The sequence below is a fragment of the Saccoglossus kowalevskii genome, chromosome 3 (assembly GCF_978046115.1).
Source record: "Saccoglossus kowalevskii chromosome 3, keSacKowa6.1, whole genome shotgun sequence".
NCBI lineage: Eukaryota > Metazoa > Hemichordata > Enteropneusta > Harrimaniidae > Saccoglossus > Saccoglossus kowalevskii.
The window spans coordinates 9,768,779-9,789,881 of NC_140643.1; the positions used below are offsets into that span (position 1 = coordinate 9,768,779).

The window sequence follows — 21,103 nt, forward strand, 5'->3', positions numbered from 1 at the left end:
AGATACACTCAATCACATGGCACGCCACACCAAATCACAAGATACACTCAATCACATGGCACGCCACATCAAATCACAAGATACACTCAATCACATGACATGCCACACCAAATCACAAGATACATTCAATCACATGGCACGCCACACCAAATCACAAGATACACTCAATCACATGGCATGCCACATCAAATCACAAGATACACTCAATCACATGGCACGCCACATCAAATCACAAGATACACTCAATCACATGGCACGCCACACCAAATCACAAGATACACTCAATCACATGGCACGCCACACCAAATCACAAGATACACTCAATCACATGGCAGGCCACACCAAATCAAATCAAATCACAAGATACACTCAATCACATGGCAGGCCACACCAAATCACAAGATACACTCAATCACATGGCACGCCACACCAAATCACAAGATACACTCAATCACATGGCACGCCACACCAAATCACAAGATACACTCAATCACATGGCAGGCCACACCAAATCACAAGATACACTCAATCACATGGCAGGCCACATCAAATCACAAGATACACTCAATCACATGGCACGCCACACCAAATCACAAGATACATTCAATCACATGGCACGCCACACCAAATCACAAGATACACTCAATCACATGGCACGCCACACCAAATCACAAGATACACTCAATCACATAACACGCCACATCAAATCACAAGATACACTCAATCACATGACATGCCACACCAAATCACAAGATACATTCAATCACATGGCACGCCACACCAAATCACAAGATACACTCAATCACATGGCATGCCACATCAAATCACAAGATACACTCAATCACATGGCACGCCACATCAAATCACAAGATACACTCAATCACATGGCACGCCACACCAAATCACAAGATACACTCAATCACATGGCACGCCACACCAAATCACAAGATACACTCAATCACATGGCAGGCCACACCAAATCAAATCACAAGATACACTCAATCACATGGCAGGCCACACCAAATCACAAGATACACTCAATCACATGGCACGCCACACCAAATCACAAGATACACTCAATCACATGGCACGCCACACCAAATCACAAGATACACTCAATCACATGGCAGGCCACACCAAATCACAAGATACACTCAATCACATGGCAGGCCACATCAAATCACAAGATACACTCAATCACATGGCAGGCCACACCAAATCACAAGATACACTCAATCACATGGCACGCCACATCAAATCACAAGATACACTCAATCACGTGGCAGGCCACATCAAATCACAAGATACACTCAATCACATGGCAGGCCACATCAAATCACAAGATACACTCAATCACATGGCACGCCACACCAAATCACTTTCTTTAAGAGAATACAGCTATGTAACGTTAACAATATCAATTACCTTATCTGCATCTTTTAAAAATTGCAATTGATGTGTTACTAATAAGACAGTACGGTTGTTCTGAATTAGTAATTCCATTATGCCTTCCATGAAGAGTTGACGTCCCACATGAACATCTAACGCTGACAACGGATCATCCTGCAACCAGAAAAAGTAAATATTAAGTGTTGCCATGGTAATAAAATATAAACATCTAATCACAGTGTGTCAACAAAAAGATTAAATGAACAGATAAGAGTCGTATATTATTTTACAATTTACAAGTATTTTACAGTAGTCATCCAGATCATTTACTGTGGGCAATAATATTCTATGATATTAATATTATCTTTATTGAAATACAAATATTTAGTCAAATGTCAGCATCATGAACTTCATATGAAGTAATACAGTAATTATGTATTACAGTCAGAACTTTTCTGTCTCACTATCTGTACATCAATCAATAACAACTAAATATACACCATACACCCATCAGTAACCTAGCAACATTCCATAGAGTTTACCAGATATGAAAACATACTTACCAAAATGACAATATCTGAATGGCTATAAATACACCTGGCAACGCTGACTCGTTGTTTCTGTCCTCCACTGAGGTTGATACCTTTCTCACCAATCTCTGTGTAATCACCGGCAGGTAAAATATCAATGTCGGGTTGTAATGCACATGCCTTCACTACAGCTTGGTACCTTGGTAACCAGAACAAAGGTAACTTTATTTAATGTACTTAACAATGTAGTCATAGTTACTAAAAGTAATGTAGCACACTACTGTAAAACACATCGTTTTCACGAGCATGTCTTTTTAGCAAATTTAGCGAGAGAACTAATTTGCTAATTTAAGATGTCGCTAATGACTTCATTATAAATTCAAAATGGCGGCCAAACAATGTCCTTTTCTCCACACACACACTTTGTAAACAACATAGAAAAAGTAATAATCTGGAGTGCTTCTTTATTACACTTGACAGTTTTTCTTTGTTCTTATGGAGGTGACAACTGCACATTTGTTTTGACAGGCGTCAGACAAGTATTGTGAAAACAGGTACAAACAAAGACAAGAAAGATTCAATAAATCATCATTTTGCTATTACGTCATTTTACCACAATTCGCTAAAATAGTATGTCGCTTTTTCAACATGTTTTACAGTAATTCAAATTTTAGAGTTTTCAACTCTGACTGACTGTCATTAATATTGATGTATTAATATTGAGTTTTATGTTTCAGATCAAATTTTGATTAATTTTTCTATAATTTATTAGTTAATAAATTATGGACTAAATGGACATAATTTCACAATACTTACAGATTGTTGTCTATTTGACTTTACAATTTTATTATTGTATTCATGTCATTGAAATTTCATTGCCCAATATATGTAAACCATGTGCTGATCACATGTTTTATAATAAAACGTCACTTCAATGTTGGCTAAAGCCAGAGAAGTCATGTGTATTTTCTTGTGTGTCAGTCTTGGAATTTTGAATACTTTAGAGTTCTCCGGAACTCAGGAAGTGAACATTGTAACAGCGAGCTACACAACAGGTCTTGATATAAATGATCAAAAAAATCTGATGATGATTTATTTTTTGAGAGAAGACAAAAGTTAATTTTGGCATTAAAAATAAATACAAAATCTTCAAATTAACACAAAGTAGACAAGTGCTATGTCGGAAAGAATATACCTTCATTCACATACCTTAAATGGTCGTAATCCTCTCCAAATAATATATTGTCCCTCAGAGATGCGTTCATGAGCCAAGCTTTCTGTGCACCATATGATACCTTACTATGACTCCTGAAATAGACATTAGACACAGAGTAAATTTAACCTTGTATGTTTCTTGTCTAGTTTACTGTCATGATGGAAGAAGCAGTAATATATACATTTCCTGGAATTTAAATTGACAAATACCTGTTAGCTGGGAATTATATATACATGACTGCATGATGTACATTAAAATGCATTCCCAATGTGAGATAATATAGTGGTATGTGGCCCAAGATACATATTTATAGGTAGATGGAATCATTCAATCAAAGAAAGCTTAGAAAGAACTTCCATGTGCTGAGAGTATTGGAGACACATTAAAAATAATTCAAAATTACTTGTACTTGATTGAGATAGTGATGGAAAAGCTGAAAACTAATAATGCAAATCAGAAAATTAATATGAACAGATTTGAATGTAAAACTAATGAGGTCTGCGCAATGTAACAGACCATCTATGTACCAAGTTTTATTGAAATGTGATCAGAACCAAAAACAATTATGAATTATTATGCAAATTAGGGAATTAATATAAACAGATTTTACCCACAAACTAATCAGGTTTGTACATTGTCCTAGAGCATCTTTGTACTAAGTTTCATTGAAATGGAATAATTAGTACCTTAGATATCAGTGTGATAGCTTAAAAGTGGTTAATTATGCAAATTAGGAATTAATATGTACAGATTTTAACCTACAATTATCCAGGTCTGTCTATTGTCCTACAGCATCCATGTACAAAGTTTCATTGAAATGTGATGATTAGTTAAAAATTAAATTAATTATGCAAATTAGGTAATTAATATGCACAATTATTTACCCTAAAACTAATCAGGTCTCTGGATAGTCCTAAAGGATCTATGTACCAAGTTTCATTGAAATGTGATGATTACTACTTGAAACATCAAAAGCTGAAAATAAATTAATTATGCAAATTAGGTAATTAATATAAACTGATATTACCCTCAAAACTATCAGGTCTGTGCAGTGTCCTATGACATCTATGTACCAAGTTTCATTGAAATGTGATGATTAGTACTTGAGATATCAGTGGAAAAAACGAAAATTGACTAATCATTATGCAAATTAGGTAATTAGGTAATTTTTATCAAAAACTGTTCAAAACCTAGCATTAGTTTAGAGCATCTATGTACCAAGTTTCATCAAATTCCAATGAGTGGTTGTTTAGATATCAGTGGAACAGTCATAGAACAGCTAAAAATCAGCTAATTCTCATGCAAATTAGGTAATTAGGTAATCAAATCTGCGCATTGGCCCAGAGCTTCTATGCACCAAGTTTCATTAAAAACTGATGTAAGGTTCTTGAGATATCAGTGGAACACACACACACACACACATACACACACACATACAGACACACTAACTGCAAAGACTCCCATGCATTAAAACAAAATGTCACCCATTTTGATGTTGAAAAAAACCATTAATGTAGAATCAAGATCTTGTACAGAAAATGATATGTAGCTATGGCATCTGATATGTTCACAATGAGTATAATTATGGCTAAGGTTGTTCAAGTAAAGTGTTCAGTGTCACCGGTTCAGCTTAGGAATGTTGTACTTACCTATTGTACTGTACTCTACCAGATAAGGTTGTCATTTCACCAAGCATAGAAGACAGCAATGAAGACTTCCCACTACCCACTAACCCAATCACCATAGTCAGCTTTCCTATAACACAATGTCACAGTCATTTATAAATCAACTTTTGATAATATCACAGTATGATATACATCAACCATGAATTATTTGAAACTAGAAATTTCTATGATTTAATAAATTAAAGGTGTTTGCAATGATTAAATTTGAGTCACTAGGACTCCACACTAAGGCAGTCTAATTTTCACTGTGTACTGTATATGCTCCATTAGAAGCACACACGTAAATGACAGAAGTATGTTTATGGTCAAAATTAGTCATATCCTGTATACATAAAATAATAATAATACTGTTTTATGCGTAAATAGAGCAAATACAATATTTATCCCAACTCAGAACCTCCATGAATATCAACAAAATACTGTAAAAGCATTTACTTTTCACTGATATTTATTCACATGAATTTCCAACTAAAACATTATTTTAAATTAAAATCCAGTGAATAACTACTGTATTTCTGTTTGACAATATTTATGGAAACAATTATATCTAGTGGATACCAAAGCATGCTACTATTCACATGCAATATTGATATTTTGGGGTAAACAAGATTGATTTATTTTGTGGATGGATAATGAGAACAGACACAGACAGAATATAAAGTCAAAACTTCATTTTTACACTAATTCAAAACAAGCAGATTCTTACTGCAACCCATTGTAAGAGCAATAATGCTACTTATTTAATTTGCATATGCCTAATTAATTTACATATATCTAGTTAATTTACATATGTCTAGTTATATTGCACATGCCTAGTTAATTTGCATATATCTATTTAATTTTGTCATCAACATTTGGGACATTAACTCCAGTATTACGGGCTGACTGTAACAATTATAATACCTATATTTACCTCGTTGTACTTCTAAATCAATACCAGATATAGTAGGATTCTGGTTGGCTACGTCCCATGCAAAGTTACCATTAGTAATCTACATAATATATAATACAGGAATTATTGATCATTGAAAATCAAGATTTGCATAATAATATGAGTATGATATTACCAATCTACCTCTAAACATATCATGGCACAACAATTCCACAATCAATAATCCTACATATTTCAGACGCACCTTTATTGCAAGATCGTCAGGTAGGTCATTCACCATGTTATCAGCTAATGCAGGAGTTTTTCCTAATGCTCCATATGCAGCAGGATGTCCATCATCGAGTAGTTTGGTTTTATCATTGTCTTCTACATAATGATGTAATACAGAATTCTCACTGTTTTTGTACAAAGCCTGTAAAAACAAGAAACGTTCAAACATCAAATAATAAGAAAATTAGAAATTACAATAACTAGATATTGTGATATCCAACTGTTTGATGGTAGTCAAGTAGTTATTTCAAGGAATATTTTATAAAAGCAGTTATATTTATTTTCATCAATTTTGTATATATATAAAATTAATGCTCATGACATGATGAGAATAAAAATAAATTATCAGTAAAATCCTAAAAACAACATATGTCAAAATTGTCCATATGAAAATTGGTGCTTACAAGTCTTAGTAGGGGATTTGGATTATAACACGATCTAAATCCAACGTTAAGCCTATAAACGTTCTATTGTTTTTAGTGCCAAATCCCTTTGTTAAGTACAACAACAAATATTTCGTTTGTGTTTGTGAGCTCTTGGGTGATTGGTCAATGCATGGACAGCTCTTCCACTTCCGTGTTTTACTCCCTATCAATTTGGGCCCTGTTTAACCATAGACAGTATAGTAGTATAGTAACACCAATGTCAAACGCCGTATGCCCAACGTAAGCAGGGCTGGAATATTATGATGAGCAAGTAAACAATGACGTCATATTTACTTCCATGCGATGTCAACTACTTTCGTATCGAACTACAAGTATCTTTCCGCAATGCGCATCTTCCGAGCACACAATAGTTATCAGATGTTCTCGTGAACGTGGTTCACTAGTAAAAAATATGACTTTTAATATATATGTTCCTGTTTAATTGAATAAAATTAAAAGTTAGTTTCAGACGGCAGTAATGTTTCCGTACATGTTATATTCAGTCTGTACCCCGTTTTCGACAAAATATTTGAATATTTTTGTTTTCATGGTGCATGAATCTTATTATGTCTTTGTTTACCGACTATGCTCGTTTTTTATTTTTCTCTGCCACGCATTTTTTTTTCAAACAGACTTTGAATCCGTATGTTCTCTCGTCTGTCACCATCTTGACAATAGCTCACACTCTTTCAACCGGAATTCATGTCTAAGGTTGTACCCCGTTTTCGACAAAATACTCGAATATTTTAGTTTTCATGATGCATGAATCTTCTTATTATGTTATTTTCCACCGACTGTGCTCGTTTTTTGTTGTTCTCCGTCTTGCACTTATTTTGAAATTAACTTTCAATCCGTCCGTTTTCATGTCTGTCGTCATCTTGACTACTTATTCACACTCTTTCAAACGGAATGCATGTGTAAGTTTGTACCCCGTATTCGACAAAATACACGAATATTATTGTTTTCATGATGCATGAATCGTCAAATTTTGTTATTTTCACCGACTACACTTGTTTTTTGTTGTTGTCTGTCTCGCATTTTTTTAATAGACTTTCATTCCGTTTTCCGTTTTCACGTCTGTCGCCATCTTGACTACACGTCCAGTCTTTCAGCCTGAATGCACGTCTACCTACATTATACCCTGTTTTTATTAATAATTTCAACAAAATAACTCGGATACTTGTGAATAAATGAGGCACGATTGTCTTTATTATTTTATTTTCACTATTTTCGGTTTTACGTGACGATCAAGAAAACGCAAATCTTCGCTATTTTCGATGTTGATGCCCGGGCTCTGAATCACACACACAGAGTTGTTAACATGAATTGCTGTGTCTACTGCGTTTGGATCTTCTTCACTATCATTTCCACCGTCAACAAAATCAAAAAAAAAAAACATCGAGCAAATCATCTACACACGGGAACTCGTGATCAGCAACGGCCATTTAGAATACCCATGGAATACCGTAGGCGACTCTCGTCAACGAAATTACGCAGTCTGCTTCATTGATTGTTTAGTTTGATAATTGATAAACATATATTCAGTGTGAGACTGTTGCTTTCAAGTTGTGTTAATACAAAGATGATTTAAACTTGTCCCTTCCGTTACCAACGTATTCAATATACGGAAATAGCATGTGTGTGCGTTTGCGTGAGTGAAAGATGCAGGCGAAATTTCTCGTCAGTTCTATTTATTTCGAACGCGCGTGGTCGGCGCCTTTGATTGCGTTTATTTTGTTCTTTCATTCGCGAAATCTATCACTGGCACCGTTTATTTTGTCATGTCTCACAACTGAATGTCCAAGCTGACTTTGTTTTGGCTGTATATAGTTTTGTGGACAAGGGAGGTCATCTTGGTTGCCTAATTAACTAATTAAAATACCTGTCAGGCATCTCTACCTTAATGAGAAATCGAAATAAATATTTAGTTTATGTTAACGGTTAGTTTAAATCAGCTTAACTTTTTTCCAGCCTACCCTGCTACAATAGAATCGCTGGAGTTGCTTGTCCTTCCTACTATATTGTCTATGGTTTAACTCCGGGGTTACGTCCAAACGCCACCCTCTTGACTGGAGATCTGTGTTAGAAAATAAACCTTTGTTGTTGCGGTGTACGCAAGAAGATGAACTACTTATGTTTTTAACATCACTTCACCTATTAACAATTCACCCCTAGACGTGATAATTTCATTTCAATAGTAAAAATCCGTTCTCAAAAATCCAAATAATCACAACCTCACCGAAATTCATTTTCTATTGTTACCCACAAGCCACACTCAGACCATTCATCAAAACGAGTGGTCTGGGGTATACTAGTACTCCGACCCATGCCGAGGACTTCCTGTTTGTAATGCTATATGATAAATCAGATTAACTATCACGTGAAACCAAATGAAAATCATTCTAAAATAACGTACTTATACCCAATTGATTCTGGAAAAAAATGACATTTGCAATAATAATCGACGAGCAGGTCCGGGTAGTAACGTTCGGTTGACGAAATAGACGATACAACAGTACTGATTGGACCTACATGAATGCTACTCTATTTCACATAACCAAATGTTGTTGTTTTTTGCTGTTGTACATTATCTTCGGTAATAACTCCGAAAGTGAAGTCTTATATCTTCAGCAGAACGTAGCCGTTAAAACTTGCAAAACGAGTCTGTTTCGATTCATCATCGCTTAAGCAGCATACAATTTATTTATTTTTTGACTCATTTAAAAAATACGAACGGTGTCAATATTTAAAACTGCATTTTGTCTGTCTCTAGCGTGCCTCAGAATGATATAGATCTTGGCCGATCGTATTTTTACAAAGGACCTGAATGTACAGCACTAATTTCACCCAACCTCCTGCTCGCTTCTGCTTTTCGATTATCATTTTTAATCGCTTTTGCAATCGCCTGTTGAATAATTGTCGCTTATTTTTTCGAGCGCGCGAACCCAGAAATATCGCCCGTCTGCATGCTCGCATTTTAAATACATGGCCGTGGCATCAATTTGTTCCTGGTGTATCTGCTCTCTGCCCTAAGGAGTTAGCATTGCCTGTATCACGTAATTGTCTCGATAATCATGTTGTTGAAACGATATAGCAGCCCTGGATTCAAACGGAACACAGTCCCGCTGTACGTTCGCGAACGAAACAAAGTATGATGGTTTGGAAGTGTCGTTCGAAATTAAATAATGGTTAATACTCATTGAATCCTCAAACTTTAGCACTAAAACAACCATTTCGACAACTCATGTGCCAGTGTTCAGTGTTTGAACAAGCGGTCAGTGTTTTTAATAAGCGAGTGAGAAAAAAAAGGGATAAAAACATGGTCGTGTTTCCGGTCGGTAATTAAGTGATATGTTATAAAATGTTATAAAAGCGAAATATTGGGCGAAATGAGTATTGATGCCCATTTATAGCTTGACATGCGTCACCAAATGGGGACATGGTTAGAGTTGGTAGTACCATGGAAGGTACTAATCCATGGTAGTACCAGTACTAGTATACGCGGGGAGGGAGTCCAGAGAGGGAACAGCCAGCATCCCTTTTACGGGAAAACGTGAAATCTCGACGGATTTGTTTCGTTCTCACATGTAATATTAGGTTTTGCGGGCTTCTGAGTTCAAAAATGATGACTAAATCAGCTAAAAAGCAAGCGTTTAGAAACATACCTATGCAGAAGTTGGTTTGCCAGTACTTAATCCATTTTTAACACCTAGGCTACTCTATTGACATTGGTTGTTTATTTCATGGATTTGGCACTTGAGGTAGCTGATAAGCCGTGTCGAAAACGTGCACAAAACGACCATTCTGTGCACGTTTTCGACACGGATTAAAAACCAGTTGTAAGCACAAATTTTCATATGTCAATAAGATTCTTTTTTAAATTTTAAATGTTTTTTTAAAATTTAAATGTGCAATTAAAGCAAATATTAATGAACATTTTACACCTCTCAAACTGTTGAAAAATATTGTCTTCTTAATTTAAACATAAAAGTCAGAATTATTCAGGATAAGATATTCCACAGTCGTCATGTCCTTTGAAATCTAAAGGTTAACACATTGCACACTATAAGAAGTAAATATTTGTGGTGCCCTGCAACAGATTTATTGATGATGGTCAAAATTAATATTTTAAAAAATCGGAACTCAAATCGCAAATTATATATTTTCAATATATAGCAAATGTGATTTTTGGTTTATATGCACTTCTATTGGAGATGCGCTTTGATTAAGGATGCAATGTGATAGGGCAAATATGATACAAAAAATTCTTCTTTGTATAACCAGGACCATAACTGCATTACAACCTCCGTAGTAAGCCTGAGTTGTAAAAACTTACTCTGGCACAAATCCGATTGTAAAATTGTCAGTTTTGTGTAAATTATAACTCATTTTCAGACCCCATTAATATAAATTATTACCATATTATCAGATGGTTCAATATTTTCATTGTCATTGTCAAGTTGGCGATAATCAGCACTAGATCCTTTAGTTAACGGTACTCTACCATCCTCAATGTCTTCAATCTCAGGAGCAATAAAGAAATTCTGCAGTCTGTTGGTGCTGACATACGCATTGACAGTCTGTCCAATTATCATTGGAAGTAAAAACAATGGAATCATCATCTGGTTGAACAACGCTAATGACGAGAACGCAATCTCTGGTGTCAGCGGGGTTGGACTTACAATCGAGTACACGCCGAAAGACTGAAAGAAAATTGACAAGGAAAGTACTCATCATTAACAGAAAATTAGTAAAATTTTGTTGGTAATGACAATCAAAGGCAATGGCAGGGAATACACTGAAAATACAGGTATACAGTATACAAACAGTATATTAAGCAATTTGTGAAAAATGGAACAAAGTGGTACTAGAATGAATACATTATGTAAATTATATGCTAATTACTATGCAAATTAGCCATCAGCTTTGACTAAAATCCTTCGCAGAACATCTGGCATAGCTAGCTAGCTGTATGAAAGGAAAAGTTATAATAGCACTCACATCATGCTGAAAAAAATTGAAGAGAAATTCAATTGCTGTTTACAATATTGCAATGTAATATTTTCTCTACGATCAGACACACTTGTTCAGTGTGGTTCATTCGAACCCAAAGATTAAAAAAAATGTTCATGAATCCTGTTCAAATACACATGAAATACATATAAAATTTGTAAACCTATAGAGTAACATAGCAAACTTACCACAAGTGTGACAATAATAGGAGTGGCTTGTGTGATGAGCACTGAAAACAAACAAAAATAACAAAATATTACCTCAAAGTTTTGAGATTTCATGACGTACAATGTATTTCATATCATTAATTACTTACTTGTGGCCACCATGTACATGCCAGCTTTCAACATTTGACGTACTTCCTTGGAACGAGCAGTCTCAATAGCTTTGCAATATATGTCTTCCCAGCCATAGAGTTTTAATAATTTGATACCTTGCAAAAGTTCATTGGATTTCTTTAATCTGTCATCAGAAAACCCCTAGAAACAAATTAGGCCCAGACAACATGTGTGCATAAGATAAAACACTGCATAGACATCCACAACTTATAGTCAAAAGATTTAACTTTGATTGGCTCAAGAGCTCAACATTAACTACAATGCGAGCACATGCCTTCAAGTGTCATAACAACTGCAAAAATTTACTTATTCAAAATAAAGCACTTGCCGACTGGATATTGAACTACGTCATTAATATTAATTAGAACTAATGTTGATGTCACAACACCATTTCTCAATTTTTAATTGTGTATTCTAACAGCCACTTCGATTTATTTACATTGTACGTCATACAATTTTATATTTATGAAATGTTCATATAATGTCCCCAGGTTGTTGACGTTTACTGTACAAGTCTGCATTGGATTAAACAATTCTAGAGTTTATTGTCATTTTCAATGTTTTGAGTTTGATATGACAAAATATATGGGGCTTTTGATCAGTCACTTTGCATTGTGATACCCATAAAATCACTTACCAGCACAGATTTCTGTATTTTTGACATTGAAGCACCTATCTTAAACTGAATTGGTGTTGAGATAATGAACACAGCAGACCCAATCAATGCAGCATATCCCAATTCAACGTATAACAGTATTAAAATAACAATGATCTAAAACACAACAATGATATATGTATTACTGTATTGAATAAACAAGCATTGAGAGCACGAGGGTGTTATCTAGGCATAGGGCAGGGTGTAGTCTAGGCATAGGGCAGGGTGTTGTCCAGGCATAGGGCAGGGTGTTGCTGGGCTCTCTCTGGAATTTGCTAGGTAATAGTAAATTTACTAATCAAGAAAAAAAAGTATTAGTAAACTTTGTCTGGAAACTGCGGAGCATTTTCCCGCGACCGAGCACAACGGGGAAGAGAGAAGGAGAGGGGGGTGTCCCATCTGTCGTCCGCCGAAAACAAGAACAGCATGCTGAAAATGGTGCTTGCTGGTGCAACTTGAGCTCTAATTTTGTGTGTAATTTCATGACATCAAATTAGGCAGTCTGCTCCACAAAATGTACCATTTATGATGGTACAACAAAACATCACAACAAAATATAATATGTAGACACCAGAACCTTTATTTGAATAACTCAGTATTAATTAAACATATTCATGATAAGCTCACATTGTTAACAGTGGGGAAAATAGTTATCATTCAAAAGTTCACTGCCTAGAACACAAGTCTGTGAATAAATTTTCACGGGAAATTTCTCAGAAAAAAACTATGCCAATCAATATTATTATGAAGTAATCTCCCGTGCTCATCATGCAAACCCGCATGTTGACGTATATGACGACACAAAATGACTATTTATTTTCATCGAAATTTCTGAATTAAAGTGAAAAAGTAACTAAAGTAACTTTCGGTCTTGTAACTCGATCTCAATGCTAAGAATGCCCGGTAAGAATGTTACACAAATTATAGTATTTTTCGATCGATTCGCTAACATTGTCTCACCTTCCATTAGCTGTGGAATAATAGCCCTATGTTGCCGACCGCATTATTTACGTGACAGACACTGGCCGGCCCATGTTCGACATACAACAACAAAAATAAAAACAAGACGTCCGAATGAAATTGGTAGGGCCATGGAGCTAAAAAAAGAAGGAGATCGAACAGATTGTAATCCTACTTGAGTCCTTTGTTTTAAGCTGATAAGTTTATTGTTCGCGTTTGCCTTTCATCTCCGTGATCGCGGCCGGCGTTAAACAATGAATAATTAATGAGCGTCCTCCTCGCATCAGTGACCTGAACTTTCAGAGCTGCGCAGTTGGTGCCGAAGTTCACCAAACATGCGCGATTTCCAATTTTAAGTTTTTCAGCAACCATGTTGGATGGTGACGTTCGAATCATGGAAATCGCACGATTAATGCGTCAGTTACAATAATTTTCGTTATTTTCTTACTGCGAAAACATCGTTCGAAAAAAATCGATTTTCTAGCGTGATATTAGGTCCCGGAAAATAATTCTTGGATAAAAAGAGAGTAGATTTCGCATACTTGTTGACAATGTGTAGATGACTTGTTACTTCGAGTGGCCAAACGCAGCGTCACACTTTCCATTTCCGCTTGTTGGTTCGTTTCCTGTTTATGTCTCCCGTGGGTCCTCATAGTTATTGCTGCACTCAGCTGAGCAACACGTTAAACTTGAGCTCTTGTCAATCTGTAATTTCTCGTGATAATCTTAACTCCGGTCGGTAAAAAACAGTTCAAACGAAAGGATTTCTGCTGTACATCATTTCTAGGTAGGTTACACGATTACTATTATATGGCCAAGTCTGCAATTCTCGTTTTACTTCGATGTATTTGTACACGAATTCGCCATCGTGTTTGTTTATGTCGAGTGCTAACATCCCCGGGGTTTCCTATTCGCCGCACTCGGTATAACGTGTTGACATCGCCGCCATTTTGAAATTGTGTTTATTTGTTGCATGCTCGGAAATTGCCGAAACTGTCCGAATGGAACCCGAACGCCCCTCATTAAATATTCATGGTTGTTTATTGGCTTAAAATTATCGGAACGCCGTGTTTGCTGAGTAAACAGCGGCAACGGTCATTTAAACAATAGCTTCAAAGGCAGTTCGATCTCCTTCTTTTTTTAGCTCCATGGTAGGGCAAAACTAGATTGTATGTCGCACCAAAGCGCTACGGAACCGCAGCTAACCTTCCATTATTTCTGAAATCGTGCTGCAGTACGATCAACTTTCCGTTTCTTGATGCTGTCAGGGTTAGGACACCCATATGTTTCTGGTTCTGAACACGATTTAGCGATTTCTCCATCTCGTCGTGAAAAATACTCGTCGAGCAGTTGTCTGCTCCTTTTTGACGTAGTCTCCATTTTCAATAAATAAACAAATCACATGTTTGATAAGGGCGACATGAAACCGTTCCATACTGAGAGTAATGTCGCGGGGTATCTTGAAACACATGTCGACTAAACTACGCATGTGCGATGACACCAAAATAACTTTAGAGTGGAAAAATACATTCAATGCCAGTTCCGTGTTGATCGCGATCACCATGTTACAATTGTTGCAATCTTAGAAGTAACGGGACATTGTTTAACTTTAAAATGACAATCACTCAAACCGTAACATGCGTGATGATCACAGTCGAGTCTTGACAATTAAATGAGGGCGATTTGCGAGGGTATTTTGTACAAAATGTGTTCGTAAATCCTACTAATAGATATTTATTTTGTTCGTAAATCTCGTCCAAATTTCGTAATTTACGACATTTGCGAGCGACAGCGAGAGCACAGTGTTGTCCAGGCATAGGGTAGGATGTTGTCTAGGCATAGGGCAGGGTGTTGTCCAGGCATAGGGCAGGGTATTGTCCAGGCATAGGGCAGGGTATTGTCTAGGCATAGGGCAGGGTATTGTCCAGGCATAGGGCAGGGTGTTGTCTAGGCATAGGGCAGGGTATTGTCTAGGCATAGGGCAGGGTGTTGTCTAGGCATAGGGCAGGGTATTGTCCAGGCATCGGGCAGGGTGTTGTCTAGGCATAGGGCAGGGTATTGTCTAGGCATAGCGCAGGGTGTTGTCTAGGCATAGGGCAGGGTATTGTCTCGGCATAGGGCAGGATGTTGTCTAGGCATAGGACAGGGTATTGTCCAGGCATAGGGTAGGATGTTGTCTAGGCAAAGGGCAGGGTGTTATCTAGGCATAGGGCAGGGTGTTGTCTAGGCATAGGGCAGGGTATTGTCTAGGCATAGGGCAGGGTGTTGTCTAGGCATAGGGCAGGATATTGTTTAGGCATAGGGCAGGGTGTTGTCTAGGCATAGGGCAGGGTATTGTCCAGGCATAGGGCAGGGTGTTGTCTAGGCATAGGGCAGGGTATTGTCTAGGCATAGGGCAGGGTGTAGTCTAGGTATAGGGCAGGGTATTGTCTCGGCATAGGGCAGGATGTTGTCTAGGCATAGGGCAGGATGTTGTCTAGGCATAGGACAGGGTAATGTCCAGGCATAGGGTAGGATGTTGTCTAGGCAAAGGGCAGGGTGTTGTCTAGGCATAGGGCAGGGTGTTGTCTAGGCATAGGGCAGGGTGTTGTCTAGGCATAGGGCAGGGTGTTGTCTAGGCATAGGGTAGGATGTTGTCTAGGCATAGGGCAGGGTGTTATCTGGGCATAGGGTAGGGTATTGTCTAGGCATAGGGTAGGATGTTGTCTAGGCATAGGGTAGGATATTGTCTAGGCATAGGGTAGGGTGTTATACAGGCATAGGGCAGAGTGTTATACAGGCATGGGCAAGGTGTTATCATGGAGGTAAACAAGCAGCCAGTTGGCTGAGATAGCTCCGCTGTTAGCAATGCACATTTCAATTAAAGAACAGAAGATATCATTAGAAAATGAACAATATGTAGACTTGCTGTTTTCAACAAGAATTCAAAAATATCACTTTTCACCAAAAATGACAAAAATAATCATTAAAATTAGATAATTGATGATATCAACACAAAATGATCAAATCTGAGAGAGTTCCACATGTAGTACCTATATATGTAATATGAAAGCAATCAGACTTGTGGTTTTTAACAAGAAGTTGAAAATATCACTTTTTACTAATAATGACAAAAATATTCACCAAAATTAGGGAATTAAAGATATTATTACAAAATGAACAAATCTGAGAGAGGTCCACATGTAGTACCTATATATGTAATATCAAAGCAATTGGACTTGCGGTTTTTAACAAGAAGTCGAAAATATCACTTTTCACCAAAAATGACAAAAATATTCACCAAAATTAGAGAATTACAGATATCATTCCAAAATGAACAAATCTGAGAAAGGTCCACATGTAGTACCTATATATGTAATATCAAAGCAATTGGACTTGCAGTTTTTAACAAGAAGTAGAAAATATCACTTTTTACCAAAAATGACAAAAATATTCACCAAAATTAGAGAATTACAGATATCATTCCAAAATGAACAAATCTGAGAAAGGTCCACATGTAGTACCTATATATGTAATATCAAAGCAATTGCACTTGCAGTTTTTAACAAGAAGTCGAAAATATCACTTTTTACCAAAAATGACAAAAATATTCACCAAAATTAGAGAATTGAAGATATCATCATGAAATGAACAAATCTGGGAGAGGTCCACATGTAGTACCTATATATGTAATATCAAAGCAATTGGACTTGCGGTTTTTAACAATAAGTCAAAAATATCACTTTTTACCAAAAATTACAAAAATATTCACCAAAATTAGAGAATTGAAGATATCATCACAAAATGAACAAATCTGAGAAAGGTCCACATGTAGTACCTATATATGTCAAAAGAAGAAGTCAAAAAGTAAAACATTAAACATGGCATGGCATCGGGCGTAACACAAGTTCCTATCGAATTTTTTCACCTCCATGGTGTTATCTAGACATGGGCACGGGCACTGCCTGGCAATTGTGAAAGCAAACACTGAAATCTCTCAAAAAACTTTACTTTATCGGTTTCCTTTAGCTGTTTTCACTGGCTGGCACAGAACCCATTGAAATACATACATTTGTAGTGTAGTGGTGCACGTCATAGCAACCTGGAATATTTTTGTGACGTATTTGGAGCCCCCTCTTCTTCCCTCCTCTCCCCACCCGCCCAAAATAGGAAACTGTTGTTGATAAGAAATATGTATGTGTGTACTATACCTGGTATGGAACTGACCATAAATAATGACCAAACTGAAACAGGAAATGAACAGCAATAGCATCTACAGACATGTGATTGGTTATTTGACCCATGGTCATCTCACCACCAGTCATTGTCCAACTTGATAGATGTACCGACTTCTCATACACAAAACACTGGGGATAAATAAAAAACATTCTATGTCACCTTAGAGAAACTATTAAAATAGCTACAATATCTTGAGACTCAGAACCAAGTGTGTGTATGGTTGGAACGAAGTCGCCACATGCCGAAAAAAAACTTTATCCCTGTCTCGATAAATGCTCTGGACTGAGACTTTGCACAGGCCGAGATTTGCGGCCTGAATGCTCGGCATCATGTCCTCGGCGGATAATTTAAAAGAACATATACTGATTCATACTATTATGACATGACTATGGAGCAGCTATACATGGTCAAATGATGTAGTAATGAATGCAAACTGTCGTTGGCAATGCATATTTATGTGCTGCTGCAACCATTTTTTTCTTGCAATGCCACATCGGATCTTCTTCGTTCATTTGCATGATGACTCGTAATAAATACCATAACAACAAATGGATATAATTTCAATATAGCAATTATTATTATCATCATATGCGTATCGTTTTCCATGTTTAGGTAAAATTTCAGATCGACGAATGAGCATGTGATTTCGGCACAAGCCGAATCGACCCCAAGTAGGTCCAGACTAGTGTGAATGCAACTGCTGTAATCCCTCTACAAACACAAGGAATTTAAAATTTCAGAGTACTGAGACCCCATAACATGAATGTAGCAGATGTCTCATTAAAGCTAATACAATAATCAGTGCCCCTGCAAAGCTAATACTAACTGAATCAACAGTATAGGTCTTCTCAAAGCTAATAATCATGGAATTAATTCCATGCAAGTTCCATGCTAATGCTAACTAGATGCACAGTGATTGTCTTCAAATCTAGTACTATTAGGATCTGACAGCATCTCATCTAAGCTAATACTATCAGGACATGACAATTATTCATTAAAGCTAATACTATCAAGATATAATCATATTTCATTAAAGCTAATACTATCAGAGGATATGACAAATATTCATTAAAATGTCTCATTACAGGCACAACATCTGGACCGTGGACCACTATTGTCTGGTGTTTAAAATCAGCAAAGATGCTATCATCATTTTTTGGGGGGATTGTGCACAATAATAATCACAAAAGACAAGCAAGACTAAAATTTCAATAATCTAGAGTGACAGCAGAGTTGACCTTCAGTGCATGTATTATTATCCATTGCTATATTGAATCTTTCCATCTTCTTTAAATAGTTTTACAAAATAATTAATTTTAACATTTTCACCACCAGTTCCGTCACAAATAGTCTTCTTATGTCAAAAGTGGAATTTCTGTAAGCTAATGAGGAGCCTCATTTTAAAATACACAAAAATAAAGTTGCCATAGACTGAGTTTGAAACACATTTTTTCACTTGATTTTAGGCGAGAAAATCAGCGGCCATTTCACAGACATTTTAAGCTAATAATAATACGCTATAACATGAATTACATGTATGTAAAAGTTATGAAAAAAAAACAGTACAGCAACATATCTAAGCAACATTTTACAAGAAAAATGATTGAAAGCAAACTGTTTAGTCAAAAACTAAGCAGTTAGCCAATTCGCTAGCGAGTTTGTAAATTGGCTGCCCCAATACTTCTGAGACTTGCTGTAATTTAGATTTTAATCCATGATGATACAGACAAGGCAATTAATTGTACAACCATGTATCATTTAGGATTCTCATATGGCACTTATTTACTGTAATCTAATGTTCACTAAAATACCAAGATCACTCACAATATTGTGATATCACAGTGGTTTTTTTTCAATAACTTCTAACTATTGCTTATCTAAATTTTCACAACTGTCCCGTAGAAACAACAAAGTCAAACTGATTACAGCTACATGTAGTCTGTACATTTCCAGTTCAAGAGGTTAGCGTTATTTGCTCAAGTCAAACAGTAATATGACAAGTTCCCACTGGAAAATGTTATTGAACTACACGACTGTATTGTTGATATATTATTTCAAGCTCTCTTTCATAACCTTTATTTGTAAATGTACCGTAAAATCTGTATTAGAAGTCGCATCCCTAATAGAAGTCGCACCCATTCTTTTTGAATGTTTGAGAACCAAAAATTTATCATTTCTCATATGTGTAGATGCTCTAATAGAAGCCGAATTCCCTCTGTTGTATTGTACCATTTTAATAGAAGCCGCGGTTTCTAATACAGATTTTACAGTAATCGTTATTATTTAAGGTGACTTATAAGTCCACTGGGCTGGGCAGTTCTCTGAGCTGCAGGTCACTATAATAAATTACTTACTACTATTGAAACATTTAAAAGATGAGTATCTCAGGAATTTTCATTCACACATTTTCTTATATGGGTTGTCACAATGGCCGCCATTGGATGCACACATATGATCCACTGATTAACAATTATTTTTATTGATGCAACTTTACCACAGCCACTACAATTTGTTTTTTTGACTTTTTTTTTCATGTGACCTTATTTCAAATCACATTTTCTCTGTACACCAAATCTTAGATTGTGGTCATATAGGACTGTACTATTCAGTCTAAGATGATGTTACATTGAGTAATCTTGCCGAAATATCACAGGAAACAATTCCAAAAACAAACATAGTGATAAATTGTTAATGTCAATATCACCTGGTAATGTCAGACTCAAAATTGTCATCTGTAATAGTCTAAGACTTGTAGCTGGTCAGTGTTTAGAATTATCCGCAAAAATTTCATCTGATATTAAAATATATCATACGTTTATACTGCCATGTATATTTTGTGAGAATAACTTTGTTGCCAGAAAATTGTAGAATTTCATATAATGTATTGTATGCAAAGAGTACGGTAACCCCCCCTCCATATTTCAATATCTTTAGTTTTACACAAACCTCACAATTTTTTTTATTTCTTTCAATTTACAAAGTAGCTAAAACAAGTGGGGAATATGTGAGAATAATAAGGCATTGTGGTTAAATTACTTTATCCTTAGTAAAGCCTAGCCTTACCTGTATTGCAGTCCGCACATGGATACTTTCTATAATGGTAATATAGTAATGATATTGCAAACAAGCAAACCTGGCTGTTGCCGATAGAAACATGATGATGACCAGTACATAGCCATTGGCGAAGTAATCCTCGACAGTCACATAGTTAACTACCTGCAATACCAAAAAGACATTTTACTCTGACTTCAAAGTGGTGATTACTAGTATAATGAAGTACTTGATTGAATAAATTACTTTTCAATTTCACTGGCAATTGAATGTAATTGCCTCATATTTCACTGGCATAAGAGTGAGCTCTCAAAGGGTGATGATACTGAATGTAACAGCAACACCATTTGACTGATTGTGGAGACTGGATCATAAAGATACCTTACCAATTGCTGCCTTGTTGGGGCATTAAAGAAATGTGTTCACTATCCTACACAAATCTGGGAGCACTTTCAGTCTTA

General features: G+C 36.2%; 1 protein-coding gene across 3 annotated transcripts in view; it reads right to left on the minus strand.

Moving 5' to 3' along the window:
• Positions 1-21,103, minus strand: part of LOC100378300 (ATP-binding cassette sub-family C member 9-like) — a 54,592-nt gene that overhangs the window by 29,225 nt on the left and 4,264 nt on the right. For all 3 annotated transcript variants that reach the window (XR_014928935.1, XM_085496741.1, XM_085496742.1), the window contains exons 4-15: positions 20,655-20,807; positions 17,564-17,719; positions 12,396-12,530; positions 11,737-11,899; positions 11,609-11,649; positions 10,826-11,110; positions 5,957-6,124; positions 5,734-5,812; positions 4,785-4,890; positions 3,129-3,227; positions 1,953-2,118; positions 1,426-1,563 (exon numbers count right to left, since the gene is read on the minus strand). Coding sequence is in view for 2 of the 3 variants with exons in the window: in XM_085496741.1 (XP_085352867.1) it covers positions 1,426-1,563; positions 1,953-2,118; positions 3,129-3,227; positions 4,785-4,890; positions 5,734-5,812; positions 5,957-6,124; positions 10,826-11,110; positions 11,609-11,649; positions 11,737-11,899; positions 12,396-12,530; positions 17,564-17,719; positions 20,655-20,807 (1,689 nt within the window). In the remaining variant the exon portion in view is untranslated. The remainder of the gene's footprint in view (positions 1-1,425; positions 1,564-1,952; positions 2,119-3,128; positions 3,228-4,784; positions 4,891-5,733; positions 5,813-5,956; positions 6,125-10,825; positions 11,111-11,608; positions 11,650-11,736; positions 11,900-12,395; positions 12,531-17,563; positions 17,720-20,654; positions 20,808-21,103) is intronic.